General features: G+C 48.9%; 1 protein-coding gene across 1 annotated transcript in view; it reads left to right on the top strand.

Annotated features, from left to right (window-relative positions):
* BMP8B (bone morphogenetic protein 8b) overlaps positions 1–4,153 on the top strand; it is a 32,845-nt gene extending 28,692 nt beyond the window's left edge. Inside the window, exon 7 of the mRNA XM_070404799.1 lies at positions 289–4,153. Within this exon, the coding sequence (XP_070260900.1) occupies positions 289–438 (150 nt within the window). The 3' untranslated portion in view covers positions 439–4,153. The remainder of the gene's footprint in view (positions 1–288) is intronic.
* Positions 4,154–17,023: the final 12,870 nt, after the last annotated feature.

Below are 17,023 nucleotides of genomic sequence, written 5' to 3'. Positions count from 1 at the left end.
CGGTGCTGCAGGGGCCTCAGGCATAGGCACCTGCCACCAGGCACATTGTGTGCTGGGGACCAGCAGGGTCCTCAGGTCTGAGGGGAGTGGGTGTGGCAGGGAGTTGACAGGTGCCCAGGCTGTGCCCTAAGGGCCCGGGGCAGGGCAGGGGTCAAGGAGAGCAGATTTTCACATCACACCTGCGCTGGCTATGGCTGGAGATGGGAGGGGTCGGGAGGCCAGGCGCTGGGCGGGCCCTGGGGGAGGCCCCAGTGCTCACACTCTGCCTGCCGCCCCCTCCCCGGCCAGGTGCACCTGATGAAGCCAGACGCAGTGCCCAAGGCGTGCTGCGCGCCCACCAAGCTGAGCGCCACCTCCGTGCTCTACTATGACAGCAGCAACAACGTCATCCTGCGCAAACACCGCAACATGGTGGTCAAGGCCTGCGGCTGCCACTGAGGCCCCGCCGGCCGCTGCAGAGCCTCCCTCCGGGGTCAGCCCCGCTCCAGAGGCTGAGGCCCTCAAACCCAGCCATAGCACAGACAGGACTGGCACGGAGAGTCTTCAGATCAACATGTCCATGCCCCTTCCTCCTTCCTGCCAGGGCTGGTCCTTCCAGGCCCCGCCGCCCCTTCTCTGCCTGAGGTTGTGATAGATTCTGGCATTCAGTTCTGGTGGGCGGAGTCATCAGGCAGGGTTCTGCCCCAGCCATGTCCCCCAGGGGCACGTGCTGACTGGCTCTTTGGGGTTGGCACAAAAGTCCTATCTGAGGACCTGCCCTTGCTCATTGCTGGCCTGGGCTGTGGGCAGATGTGCAATGACCTGAGAGGCACCTGGAGCCCAAGGTGGCCAGCTCAGGTCCTCCAGTCTCCATTGCAGGGTTTGGGGGTGTGTAGACAGGGTTTGGCTCACCTCCAGTTGCCTACCCTTCCCAGGGGGAAAAGTAGGCATTTCTGGGTACTTGTTAAAGAGCATGGACTTGCCTTGTGTGCCCTATATTTTCAGATCTGAATTACCAAACTGCTAGCCAGAGGGAGGCATGTGGGGCAACTCCAGAAAGAGCTGAACGAGCAGCATGGTGAAGGGCTCAGGCCAATGGCATTTCTCTTCTGTCTCTACTTTCTCAGCACACAGCGCATTGAAATTTTTCCTTTGGAGAAACAAACAATCTTGGGGCTTCACTGACCCATCTGTCTGTTGAACGTCGGGAGTTCAGCTCTGTGGGAAAGTATCTTTTTACTGAGCCAAGCGCACATTGTGTAGCCCAGGATGACAGTGCCCAGCACAGATGACATAACGTGCCTTTCTCTTCTGCATGACAGGCATCAATAATCAACCTTGATACTGTTTTCTACCAAATCTGAATAGAATTTCAAGTGATCAGCACAGAACTCAGGCAGCCGCTTCCAGCACATTAGAGTTGGCATGTGAATTGAAACCGTGCCGTCTCCTGCTAAGGAGCAATCTGTTCCACCCAGAGCGATGTGTCTGCAACACCGGGCAGCCTGTGGCCAGGTGTGGGGCCAGGGTAGGGACTTGTCAGCACCCGTTGTGTCCGTAAGTTGTCAAAACACAGGCTGGTCACCAAAGCCTGCGTCACCCTGTCTGCTCAGGAGCCCCGTCCTGTTTCTTGGGGCCTGTGAGCCCAAGAAAAGGCCCCTGTCCCAGGGGAGTGACAGGCAGTAATTAGGGTGAGCTGGGTGGGAAGGTTCCCGGAAACCACTGTCCTCCTTGGAGCAGCCGAGGCAGTGGGAGTGTTTATTTGATTTCTGACTTGCTAACCCTGTAATTTACCTGCTGGAGCAGACAGTCCAGCTGCCTGAACCCTGAAATACTGTGTCGTTAATAGCAGATCCTGGGCCCACCCCAACCACAGGCACGGCCCACAGAGGCAGAACGACCCGTGTGCCCAAGGACACGCATCCTGGGATCCACTCTGCACCCAGAGGGCAGGCTCCGGGAGAGCAGTCTGGGGCAGGGGTGGAGGCTGGGCCGGGCTGCAGGGCAGCAGCCCTGACCCCTGGACCGGGAGGGATTCCGGGAGTGAGTGCTGAGGAAGAGGCCCTCCCAGGGGCACAGACTATCTTGAAGCTATTGAGTTCCCCATCAGTCAATGTAGGGACCTGAGCTTTGGCCTAGCTGTTGGGAGACCTGACTTGTGGGGGCTTCCTCTTCTGGGCCATTTCCCATCTTTAACATGAGAGGGCCTTCAGTCATGGAATCCGTGTCTGAGTGCTGAGCCCAGATACGGCCTCAGAACCTGAAACGAGCTGGTGGCCATCACAAATCTGAGCTATGAACCAGGTGGCCGTCATGAATTGGTACATAACATGGAACCTATTTGCTATTCTAGTCCTTGTGTAAAGGTTCTCTCTTCTCAACATCAAGGTTTGTCTTTTAGGTAACTGTAAATTTTAAATTAGCCAATTATTTTGGCAACTACTTTTTTTTTTAATATATTGATTTTTTACAGAGAGGAAGGGAGAGGGACAGAGAGAAACATTGATGAGAGAGAAACATCGATGAGCTGCTTCCTGCACACTCCCCAGTGGGGATGTGCCCGCAACTAAGGTACATGCCCTTGACCGGAATCGAACCTGGGACCCTTGAGTCCACAGGCCGATGCTCTATCCACTGAGCCAAACCGGTTAGGGCTGGCAACTACTTTTTTACTTCCCCTGGTATCTTCAGTGCCCGGCAATGGCCTGGTGTAGGTAGGGGTGAAATAGAAATGCCTGTCAAGTGACCCAAAGGTTTGTAGATACGGAGTATCCCCTCCCTGTCAACCAAGCTGTGCACAGCAGGAATGAATAGGAGTTGCAATCTGTTTTTGAGCTGAACAATTGAAAAACAGTAAGTCACTGCTTACCCACCTGGCCATCAGACTTCCAGCAACTTCTGAGACCTAGTCACCAATGAAATCAAATAGAAAAAGCCCCAAGCAGTGAAATAATAGTGGACACAAAGCCCATGCATTATATTCCATGAGTTACCTGTTTGCTGAGCCAAGCGTGGCAGCTGCAGTGGGTGGCCCAGGCTGGCAGGAACACCGCCCCGATGCCACTGCTTCCCTTTCTCTTGCTCAGGGCATGGCTTATTTATCTGGGCACACCAGACCAGAAGGATAAATAAGGGTGGTCCGTGCATACCCACCGACAGCAATGAGAAACGAGGGACAGCTGGCAGGAAGGGAGGACGCATGGAGATGCAGGCTAAGGAGAAACGCAGGCAGCCTTGGTGTTCGCAGTGCAGTCCTGGCCTTGAGACCAAGTGGTTGCAAGGTTAGTGCTCACTGTCTTCTAACTAAGGCAGGGAAGTCATATGTTCTGGAAAAATCCCTAGGAAATAGGAAAGAGCAACATAGCAAGAGTATAGGTTTTGGGAACCAAATAGATGCGAATCCTGGTTCTTCCTCCTCTCTACTGCAGGATATTGGCTTTTCCCTCCCAGGCTGTGACAAGGATCAGATATGTCCATAAACATGTAGGACAATGTCTGGCCTATCAATGCTTAACAACTGGGACCTGCTGATGTTATTACAAATGAACTTGCTAGTCTTGAGCCCCTTCCGTGCTTGCCCACTAAGCCTCCTCCCAGAATGTGTCTCAAGGGTGATCGTGTATTTACTTCAGAGCTGGGTTTTTCCACTCAAATAACTACATACTGCAATACTTTGAGGGCAGGACTTGAATTCTCACCTGCTTGGAAGGCCCGAGGCAAGTGCTGAGTTTTGCTGGCAATGGCCAGGGCTGTGAAACTTGGCTGTGTTCCCTGACACGGGGATCCCACTGTCCTGTAGAAGGTGCTCAGCGCCCACCAATTGCCCCTAAGCATTTGAAAGGGAAGGTCCATCCCAGGTGTTCCTGCTTATGCAAAGGCCTTGTGCAAGAACTTGACATTTAAAAAAAATTTTTTTTTTCATTTACGAGGCACATAATTTCGTTTTGGAGGGAAGTTTAAATAAAAACAAATACAATTCAAATCACCATAGTCTTAACGGCTTAGATAAATAAACTATTAATATTTTGTGAATTTATTTCTAGTTTTACCCCCTTAGGATATACATATAAATATAGATGTTTACATATTATAGATAGGTATTTTTAGAAAATTGTATATTTTTACAAAGTACTCTATTAAAGGACTTTGAGATATGCCTTCCCCACTTTCTTATATGGTGAAAATTTCCCTGTTAATAAATATTTTTTAAAAACATGGCATTCTAGTTTTCTGTCCCCTGAACTCTACAAGACTCAGGGTTAACCAAATAAAAAAAAAGTCCCAGTCAATCCAAGCGGTTGTGCGAGAATTCCGTGACAGTGACACAAGTCTATGCCAGCATCATCAAGAGGCAGTTGTGGCTTTAGAGGAAACTCCACCTACCACAGGACCGATCCTGGAGACACCCTGGATCTCTTCCACAGTGAAGCTGTCGAGAATAGGACAAGGACAGGCCCAGCCCCCATGGAGCTCCTGAAGGAATAAATTGGCAATTTGCAGAACCCGGCCTAACCCTAACCCTAACCCTAACCCTAACCCTAACCCTAACCCTGGAATAACCCTAACCCTAACCCTAACCCTAGCATAACCCTAACCCTAACCCTAACCCTAACCCTAACCCTAGCATAACGCTAACCCTAACCCTAGCGTAACCCTAACCCTAACCCTAACCCTAACCCTGGAATAACCGTAACCCTAACCCTAACCCTAACCCTAACCCTAGCATAACCCTAACCCTAACCCTAGCATAACCCTAACCCTAACCCTAACCCTAACCCTAATGCTAACCCTAACCCTAACCCTAGCATAACCCTAATCCTAACCCTAACCCTAACCCTAATGCTAACCCTAACCCTAACCCTAGCATAACCCTAACCCTAACCCTAACCCTAACCCTAACCCTAGCATAACCCTAACCCTAACCCTAGCATAACCCTAACCCTAACCCTAACCCTAACCCTAACCCTAACCCCTAACCCTAACCCTAACCCTAACCCTAACCCTAGCATAACCCTAACCCTAACCCTAACCCTAACCCTAACCCTAGCATAACCCTAACCCTAACCCTAGCATAACCCTAACCCTAACCCTAACCCTAACCCTGTAATAACCCTAACCCTAACCCTAACCCTAACCCTAAGCCTAACCCTAACCCTAACCCTAACCCTAGCATAACCCGAACCCTAACCCTAACCCTAACCCTAACCCTAACCCTAACGCTAGCATAACCCTAACCCTAACCCTAACCCTAATACTAACCCTGGAATAACCCTAAACCTAACCCTAACGCTAACCCTAGCTTAACCCTAAACCCTAACCCTAGCATAAGCCTAACCCTAACCCTAACCCTAAACCTAACCCTAACCCTACCCCTAACACTAACCCTGGAATAACCCTAACACTAACCCTAACCCTAACCCTAACCCTAACCCAGGAATAACCCTAACCCTAACACTAACCCTAACCCTAGCATAACCCTAACCCTAACCCTAACCCTAACCATAACCATAACCCTAGCATAACCCTAACCCTACCCTAAACCTAACCCTAACCCTAGCATAACTCTAACCCTAACCCTAACCCTAACCCTAACGCTAACCCTGGAATAACCCTAACCCTAACCCTAACCCTAACCCTAACCCTAGAATAATCCTTACCCTAACCCTAACCCTAACCCTAACCCAAACCCTAACCCTAACCCTAGCAAAACCCTAACACTAACCCAAGCATAACCCTAACCCTAACCCTAGCATAACCCTAACCCTAACCCTAGCATAACGCTAACCCTAACCCTAAACCTAACCCTAACCCTAACCCAAACCCTAACCCTAACCCTGGAATAACCCTAACCCTAACCCTGACCCTAAGCCTAACCCTAGCATAACCCTAACCCTAACCCTAGCATAACCCTAACCCTAACCCAAGCATAACCCTAACCCTAACCCTAACCCTAACCCTAACCCTGGCATAACCCTAACACTAACCCTAACCCTGGAATAACCCTAACCCTAACCCTAACCCTAACCCTAGCATAACTCTAACCCTAACCCTAGCATAACCCTAACCCTAACCCTAACCCTAACCCTAACCCTAGCATAACCCTAACCCTAACCCTAACCCTACCATAACCCTAACCCTAACCCTAACCCTAACCCTAGCATAACCCTAACCCTAACCCTAACGCTAGCATAACCCTAACCCTAACCCTAACCCTAACCCTAACCCTAACCCTAGCATAACCCTAACCCTAACCCTAACCCTAACCCTAACCCTAACCCTAACCCTAGCATAACCCTAACCCTAACCCTAACCCTAACCCTAACCCTACCATAACCCTAACCCTAACCCTAACCCTAACCCTAACCCAGGAATAACCCTAACCCTAACACTAACCCTAACCCTAGCATAACCCTAACCCTAACCCTAACCCTAACCATAACCATAACCCTAGCATAACCCTAACCCTACCCTAAACCTAACCCTAACCCTAGCATAACTCTAACCCTAACCCTAACCCTAACCCTAACGCTAACCCTGGAATAACCCTAACCCTAACCCTAACCCTAACCCTAACCCTAGAATAATCCTTACCCTAACCCTAACCCTAACCCTAACCCAAACCCTAACCCTAACCCTAGCAAAACCCTAACACTAACCCAAGCATAACCCTAACCCTAACCCTAGCATAACCCTAACCCTAACCCTAGCATAACGCTAACCCTAACCCTAAACCTAACCCTAACCCTAACCCAAACCCTAACCCTAACCCTGGAATAACCCTAACCCTAACCCTGACCCTAAGCCTAACCCTAGCATAACCCTAACCCTAACCCTAGCATAACCCTAACCCTAACCCAAGCATAACCCTAACCCTAACCCTAACCCTAACCCTAACCCTGGCATAACCCTAACACTAACCCTAACCCTGGAATAACCCTAACCCTAACCCTAACCCTAACCCTAGCATAACTCTAACCCTAACCCTAGCATAACCCTAACCCTAACCCTAACCCTAACCCTAACCCTAGCATAACCCTAACCCTAACCCTAACCCTACCATAACCCTAACCCTAACCCTAACCCTAACCCTAGCATAAACCTAACCCTAACCCTAACGCTAGCATAACCCTAACCCTAACCCTAACCCTAACCCTAACCCTAGCATAACCCTAACCCTAACCCTAACCCTAACCCTAACCCTAACCCTAACCCTAACCCTAACCCTAACCCTAGCATAACCCTAACCCTAACCCTAACCCTAACCCTAACCCTACCATAACCCTAACCCTAACCCTAACCCTAACCCTAACCCTAGCATAAGCCTAAACCTAACCCTAACCCTAACCCTAACCCTAACCCTGGAATAACCCTAACACTAACCCTAAACCTAACCCTAACCCAACGCTGGAATAACCCTAACCCTAACCCTAACCCTAACCCTAGCATAACCCTAACCCTAACCCTAACCCTAACCCTAGCATAACCCTAACCCTAACCCTAAACCTAACCCTAACCCTAGCATAACCCTAACCCTAACCCTAACCCTAACCCTAACCCTGGAATAACCCTAACCCTAACCCTAACCCTAGCATAACCCTAACCCTAACCCTAACCCTAAACCTAGCATAACCCTAACCTTAACCCTACCATAACCCTAACCCTAACCCTAACCCTGGAATAACCCTAACCCTAACACTAACCCTAACCCTAACCCTAACCCTAACCCTAACCCTAACCCTAACCCTAACACTAGCATAACCCTAACCCTAACCCTGACCCTAACCCTAACCCTAGCATAATCCTTACCCTAACCCTAACCCTAACCCTAACCCTAACCCTAACCCTAGCATAACGCTAACCCTAACCCTAGCATAACCCTAACCCTAACCCTAACCCTAACCCTAACCCTAACCCTAACCCTAGCATAACCCTAACCCTAACCCTAACCCTAACCCTAACCCTAACCCTAGCATAACCCTACCCTAACCCTAACCCTAACCCTAACCCTAGCATAACCCTAACCCTAACCCTAACCCTAATCCTATCCATAACCCTAACCCTAGCATAACCCTAACCCTAACCCTAGCATAACCCTAACCCTAACCCAAACCCTAGCATAACCCTAACCCTAACCCTAACCCTAACCCTAACCCTAACCCTAGCATAACCCTAACCCTAACCCAAACCCTAACCCTAGCATAACCCTAACCCTAACCCTAACCCTAACCCTAACCCTAGCATAACCCTAACCCTAACCCTAACCCTAGCATAACCCTAACCCTAACCCTAACCCTAACCCTAGCATAACCCTAACCCTAACCCTAACCCTAACCCTAACCCTCACCCTGGAAAAACCCTAACCCTAACCCTAACCCTAGCATAACCCTAACCCTAACCCTAACCCTAACCCTAACCCTAGCATAACCCTAATCCTAACCCTAACCCTAACCCTAACCCTAACACTAATCCTAGCATAACCCTAACCCTAACCCTAACCCTAACCCTAACCCTAGCATAACCCTAACCGTAACCCTAACCCTAACCCTGGAATAACCCTAACCCTAACCCTAACCCTAGCATAACCCTAACCCAAACCCTCGAATAACCCTAACCCTAACCCTAACCCTAACCCTAACCCTAGCATAACCCTAACCCTAACCCTAACCCTAACCCTGGAATAACCCTAACCCTAACCCTAACCCTAACCCTAGCATAACTCTAACCCTAACCCTAGCATAACCCTAACCCTAACCCTAACCCTAACCCTAACCCTAGCATAACCCTAACCCTAACCCTAACCCTACCATAACCCTAACCCTAACCCTAACCCTAACCCTAGCATAAACCTAACCCTAACCCTAACGCTAGCATAACCCTAACCCTAACCCTAACCCTAACCCTAACCCTAGCATAACCCTAACCCTAACCCTAACCCTAACCCTAACCCTAACCCTAACCCTAACCCTAACCCTAGCATAACCCTAACCCTAACCCTAACCCTAACCCTAACCCTACCATAACCCTAACCCTAACCCTAACCCTAACCCTAACCCTAGCATAAGCCTAAACCTAACCCTAACCCTAACCCTAACCCTAACCCTGGAATAACCCTAACACTAACCCTAAACCTAACCCTAACCCAACGCTGGAATAACCCTAACCCTAACCCTAACCCTAACCCTAGCATAACCCTAACCCTAACCCTAACCCTAACCCTAGCATAACCCTAACCCTAACCCTAAACCTAACCCTAACCCTAGCATAACCCTAACCCTAACCCTAACCCTAACCCTAACCCTGGAATAACCCTAACCCTAACCCTAACCCTAGCATAACCCTAACCCTAACCCTAACCCTAAACCTAGCATAACCCTAACCTTAACCCTACCATAACCCTAACCCTAACCCTAACCCTGGAATAACCCTAACCCTAACACTAACCCTAACCCTAACCCTAACCCTAACCCTAACCCTAACCCTAACCCTAACACTAGCATAACCCTAACCCTAACCCTGACCCTAACCCTAACCCTAGCATAATCCTTACCCTAACCCTAACCCTAACCCTAACCCTAACCCTAACCCTAGCATAACGCTAACCCTAACCCTAGCATAACCCTAACCCTAACCCTAACCCTAACCCTAACCCTAACCCTAACCCTAGCATAACCCTAACCCTAACCCTAACCCTAACCCTAACCCTAACCCTAGCATAACCCTACCCTAACCCTAACCCTAACCCTAACCCTAGCATAACCCTAACCCTAACCCTAACCCTAATCCTATCCATAACCCTAACCCTAGCATAACCCTAACCCTAACCCTAGCATAACCCTAACCCTAACCCAAACCCTAGCATAACCCTAACCCTAACCCTAACCCTAACCCTAACCCTAGCATAACCCTAACCCTAACCCAAACCCTAACCCTAGCATAACCCTAACCCTAACCCTAACCCTAACCCTAACCCTAGCATAACCCTAACCCTAACCCTAACCCTAGCATAACCCTAACCCTAACCCTAACCCTAACCCTAGCATAACCCTAACCCTAACCCTAACCCTAACCCTAACCCTCACCCTGGAAAAACCCTAACCCTAACCCTAACCCTAGCATAACCCTAACCCTAACCCTAACCCTAACCCTAACCCTAGCATAACCCTAATCCTAACCCTAACCCTAACCCTAACCCTAACACTAATCCTAGCATAACCCTAACCCTAACCCTAACCCTAACCCTAACCCTAGCATAACCCTAACCGTAACCCTAACCCTAACCCTGGAATAACCCTAACCCTAACCCTAACCCTAGCATAACCCTAACCCAAACCCTCGAATAACCCTAACCCTAACCCTAACCCTAACCCTAACCCTAGCATAACCCTAACCCTAACCCTAAGCCTAACCCTGGAATAACCCTAACCCTAACCCTAACCCTAACCCTAGCATAACCCTAACCCTAACCCTAGCATAACCCTAACCCTAACCCTAACCCTAACCCTAGCATAACCCTAACCCTAACCCTAACCCTGGAATAACCCTAACCCTAACCCTCACCCTAAACCTAACCCTAACCCTAACCCTAGCATAACCCTAACCCTAACCCTAACCCTAACCCTAACCCTAATGCTAACCCTAACCCTAACCCTAGCATAACCCTAATCCTAACCCTAACCCTAACCCTAATGCTAACCCTAACCCTAACCCTAGCATAACCCTAACCCTAACCCTAACCCTAACCCTAACCCTAGCATAACCCTAACCCTAACCCTAGCATAACCCTAACCCTAACCCTAACCCTAACCCTAACCCTAACCCCTAACCCTAACCCTAACCCTAACCCTAACCCTAGCATAACCCTAACCCTAACCCTAACCCTAACCCTAACCCTAGCATAACCCTAACCCTCACCCTGGAATAACCCTAACCCTAACCCTAACCCTAACCCTAACCCTAACCCTAACCCTAGCATAACCCTAACCATAACCCTAATCGTAACCCTAACCCTAAACCTAGCATAACCCTAACCCTAACCCTAACCCTAACCCTAGCATAACCCTAACCCTAACCCTAACCCTAACCCTAACCCTAACCCTAACATAACCCTAACCCTATCCCTAAACCTAACCCTAACCCTAGCATAACCCTAACCCTAACCCTAGCATAACCCTAACCCTAACCCTAGCATAACACTAACCCTAACCCTAACCCTAACCCTAACCCTAACCCTAGCATAACCCTAACCCTAACCCTAACCCTAACCCTAGCATAACCCTAATCCTAACCCTAACCCTAACCCTAACCCTAACCCTAACCCTAACCCTAGCATAACCCTAATCCTAACCCTAACCTTAACCCTAACCCTAACCCTAACCCTAGCATAACCCTAACCCTAACCCTAACCCTAACCCTAGCATAACCCTAACCCTAACCCTAACCCTAACACTAACCCTGGAATAACCCTAACCCTAACCCTAACCCTAGCATAACCCTAACCCAAACCCTCGAATAACCCTAACCCTAACCCTACCATAACCCTAACCCTAACCCTAACCCTAACCCTAACCCTAGCATAAGCCTAAACCTAACCCTAACCCTAACCCTAACCCTAACCCTGGAATAACCCTAACACTAACCCTAAACCTAACCCTAACCCAACGCTGGAATAACCCTAACCCTAACCCTAACCCTAACCCTAGCATAACCCTAACCCTAACCCTAACCCTAACCCTAGCATAACCCTAACCCTAACCCTAAACCTAACCCTAACCCTAGCATAACCCTAACCCTAACCCTAACCCTAACCCTAACCCTGGAATAACCCTAACCCTAACCCTAACCCTAGCATAACCCTAACCCTAACCCTAACCCTAAACCTAGCATAACCCTAACCTTAACCCTACCATAACCCTAACCCTAACCCTAACCCTGGAATAACCCTAACCCTAACACTAACCCTAACCCTAACCCTAACCCTAACCCTAACCCTAACCCTAACCCTAACACTAGCATAACCCTAACCCTAACCCTGACCCTAACCCTAACCCTAGCATAATCCTTACCCTAACCCTAACCCTAACCCTAACCCTAACCCTAACCCTAGCATAACGCTAACCCTAACCCTAGCATAACCCTAACCCTAACCCTAACCCTAACCCTAACCCTAACCCTAGCATAACCCTAACCCTAACCCTAACCCTAACCCTAACCCTAACCCTAGCATAACCCTACCCTAACCCTAACCCTAACCCTAACCCTAGCATAACCCTAACCCTAACCCTAACCCTAATCCTATCCATAACCCTAACCCTAGCATAACCCTAACCCTAACCCTAGCATAACCCTAACCCTAACCCAAACCCTAGCATAACCCTAACCCTAACCCTAACCCTAACCCTAACCCTAGCATAACCCTAACCCTAACCCAAACCCTAACCCTAGCATAACCCTAACCCTAACCCTAACCCTAACCCTAACCCTAGCATAACCCTAACCCTAACCCTAACCCTAGCATAACCCTAACCCTAACCCTAACCCTAACCCTAGCATAACCCTAACCCTAACCCTAACCCTAACCCTAACCCTCACCCTGGAAAAACCCTAACCCTAACCCTAACCCTAGCATAACCCTAACCCTAACCCTAACCCTAACCCTAACCCTAGCATAACCCTAATCCTAACCCTAACCCTAACCCTAACCCTAACACTAATCCTAGCATAACCCTAACCCTAACCCTAACCCTAACCCTAACCCTAGCATAACCCTAACCGTAACCCTAACCCTAACCCTGGAATAACCCTAACCCTAACCCTAACCCTAGCATAACCCTAACCCAAACCCTCGAATAACCCTAACCCTAACCCTAACCCTAACCCTAACCCTAGCATAACCCTAACCCTAACCCTAAGCCTAACCCTGGAATAACCCTAACCCTAACCCTAACCCTAACCCTAGCATAACCCTAACCCTAACCCTAGCATAACCCTAACCCTAACCCTAACCCTAACCCTAGCATAACCCTAACCCTAACCCTAACCCTGGAATAACCCTAACCCTAACCCTCACCCTAAACCTAACCCTAACCCTAACCCTAGCATAACCCTAACCCTAACCCTAACCCTAACCCTAACCCTAATGCTAACCCTAACCCTAACCCTAGCATAACCCTAATCCTAACCCTAACCCTAACCCTAATGCTAACCCTAACCCTAACCCTAGCATAACCCTAACCCTAACCCTAACCCTAACCCTAACCCTAGCATAACCCTAACCCTAACCCTAGCATAACCCTAACCCTAACCCTAACCCTAACCCTAACCCTAACCCCTAACCCTAACCCTAACCCTAACCCTAACCCTAGCATAACCCTAACCCTAACCCTAACCCTAACCCTAACCCTAGCATAACCCTAACCCTCACCCTGGAATAACCCTAACCCTAACCCTAACCCTAACCCTAACCCTAACCCTAACCCTAGCATAACCCTAACCATAACCCTAATCGTAACCCTAACCCTAAACCTAGCATAACCCTAACCCTAACCCTAACCCTAACCCTAGCATAACCCTAACCCTAACCCTAACCCTAACCCTAACCCTAACCCTAACATAACCCTAACCCTATCCCTAAACCTAACCCTAACCCTAGCATAACCCTAACCCTAACCCTAGCATAACCCTAACCCTAACCCTAGCATAACACTAACCCTAACCCTAACCCTAACCCTAACCCTAACCCTAGCATAACCCTAACCCTAACCCTAACCCTAACCCTAGCATAACCCTAATCCTAACCCTAACCCTAACCCTAACCCTAACCCTAACCCTAACCCTAGCATAACCCTAATCCTAACCCTAACCTTAACCCTAACCCTAACCCTAACCCTAGCATAACCCTAACCCTAACCCTAACCCTAACCCTAGCATAACCCTAACCCTAACCCTAACCCTAACACTAACCCTGGAATAACCCTAACCCTAACCCTAACCCTAGCATAACCCTAACCCAAACCCTCGAATAACCCTAACCCTAACCCTAAGCCTAACCCTAACCCTAGCATAACCCTAACCCTAACCGTAACCCTAACCCTGGAATAACCCTAACCCTAACCCTAACCCTAACCCTAACCCTAACCCTAGCATAACCCTAACCTTAACCCTAGCATAACCCTAACCCTAACCCTAACCCTAACCCTAACCCTAGCATAACCCTAACCCTAACCGTAACCCTGGAATAACCCTAACCCTAACCCTAACCCTTACCCTAACCCTGGAATAACGCTAACACTAACCCTAACCCTAACCCTAACCCTAAACCTAGCATAAACCTAACCCTAACCCTAACTCTAACCCTAACCCTAAACCTTACCCTAACCCTAACCCCAACCCCAACCCCAACCCTAACCCTAACCATAACCATAACCCTAACCCTGGACACACCCTGGATCTCTTCCACAGTGAAGCTGTTGAGACCAGGACAAGGAAAGGCCCAGCCCCCATGGAGCTCCTGAGGGAATAAATTTGCAATTGGCAGAACCCGGCCTAACCCTAACCCAAATCCTAACCCTAACCCAAGCATAACCCTAACCCTAACCCTAACCCTAACCCTAACCCTAGCATAACCCTAACCCTAACCCTAACCCTAACCCTAACCCTAGCATAACCCTAACCCTAACCCTAACTCTAACCCTAACCCTGGAATGACCCTAACCCTAACCGTAACCCTACACCTAAACCTAACCCTAACCCTAACCCTAACCCTAACCCTAGCATAACCCTAATCCTAACCCTAACCCTAACCGTAAACCTAACCCTAGCATAACCCAAACCCTAACCCTAGCATAACCCTATCCCTAACCGTAACCCTAACCCTAACCCTAACCCCTAATCCTAACCCTAACCCTAAACCTGGAATAACCCTAACCCTAACCGTAACCCTAACCCTAAACGTAACCCTAACCCTAACCCTAGCATAACCCTATCCCTAACCGTAACCCTAACCCTAACCCTAACCCTAACCCTAAACCTGGAATAACCCTAACCCTAACCCTAACCCTAACCCTAACGATAACCCTAGCATAACCCTAACCCTAACCCTAACCCTGGAATGACCCTAACCCTAACCGTAACCCTAACCCTAAACCTAACCCTAACCCTAACCCTAACCCTAACCCTAGCATAACCCTAACCCTAACCCTAACCCTAACCCTGGACTGACCCTAACCCTAACCCTAACCCTAACCCTAGCATAACCCTAACCCTAACCCTAACCCTAGCATAACCCTAACCCTAACCCTAACCCTAATCCTATCCATAACCCTAACCCTAGCATAACCCTAACCCTAACCCTAGCATAACCCTAACCCTAACCCTAACCCTAGCATAACCCTAACCCTAACCCTAACCCTAACCCTAACCCTAACCCCAACCCTAGCATAACCCTAACCCTAACCCAAACCCTAACCCTAGCATAACCCTAACCCTAACCCTAACCCTAACCCTAACCCTAGCATAACCCTAACCCTAACCCTAACCCTAGCATAACCCTAACACTAACCCTAACCCTAACCCTAGCATAACCCTAACCCTAACCCTAACCCTAAACCTAACCCTCACCCTGGAAAAACCCTAACCCTAACCCTAACCCTAGCATAACCCTAACCCTAACCCTAACCCTAACCCTAACCCTAGCATAACCCTAATCCTAACCCTAACCCTAACCCTAACCCTAACCCTAATCCTAGCATAACCCTAACCCTAACCCTAACCCTAACCCTAACCCTAGCATAACCCTAACCGTAACCCTAAACCTAACCCTGGAATAACCCTAACCCTAACCCTAACCCTAGCATAACCCTAACCCAAACCCTCGAATAACCCTAACCCTAACCCTAACCCTAACCCTAACCCTAGCATAACCCTAACCCTAACCCTAAGCCTAACCCTGGAATAACCCTAACCCTAACCCTAACCCTAACCCTAGCATAACCCTAACCCTAACCCTAGCATAACCCTAACCCTAACCCTAACCCTAACCCTAGCATAACCCTAACCCTAACCCTAACCCTGGAATAACCCTAACCCTAACCCTCACCCTAAACCTAACCCTAACCCTAACCCTAGCATAACCCTAACCCTAACCCTAACCCTAACCCTAACCCTAACCCTAATGCTAACCCTAACCCTAACCCTAGCATAACCCTAATCCTAACCCTAACCATAACCCTAATGCTAACCCTAACCCTAACCCTAGCATAACCCTAACCCTAACCCTAACCCTAACCCTAACCCTAGCATAACCCTAACCCTAACCCTAGCATAACCCTAACCCTAACCCTAACCCTAACCCTAACCCTAACCCCTAACCCTAACCCTAACCCTAACCCTAACCCTAGCATAACCCTAACCCTAACCCTAACCATAACCCTAACCCTAGCATAACCCTAACCCTAACCCTAACCCTAACCCTAACCCTAACCCTAACCCTAACCCTAACCCTCACCCTGGAAAAACCCTAACCCTAACCCTAACCCTAACCCTAACCCTAATCCTATCCATAACCCTAACCCTAGCATAACCCTAACCCTAACCCTAGAATAACCCTAACCCTAACCCTAACCCTAACCCTAACCCTAGCATAACCCTAACCCTAACCCTAACCCTAACCCTAGCATAACCCTAACCCTAACCCTAACCCTAACCCTAACCCTCACCCTGGAAAAACCCTAACCCTAACCCTAACCCTAGCATAACCCTAACCCTAACCCTAACCCTAACCCTAACCCTAGCATAACCCTAATCCTAACCCTAACCCTAACCCTAACCCTAACACTAATCCTAGCATAACCCTAACCCTAACCCTAACCCTAACCCTAACCCTAGCATAACCCTAACCGTAACCCTAACCCTAACCCTGGAATAACCCTAACCCTAACCCTAACCCTAGCATAACCCTAACCCAAACCCTCGAATAACCCTAACCCTAACCCTAACCCTAACCCTAACCCTAGCATAACCCTAACCCTAACCCTAAGCCTAACCCTGG

The sequence above is a fragment of the Myotis yumanensis genome, unplaced genomic scaffold, assembly GCF_028538775.1.
Source record: "Myotis yumanensis isolate MYYU_CA2020_CCGP unplaced genomic scaffold, mMyoYum1.0.hap1 SCAF_2, whole genome shotgun sequence".
NCBI classification, from domain to species: Eukaryota; Metazoa; Chordata; class Mammalia; order Chiroptera; family Vespertilionidae; genus Myotis; species Myotis yumanensis.
Note: the sequence above shows the minus strand (reverse complement) of the source record. Positions and strands in the feature narration are given on the sequence as shown.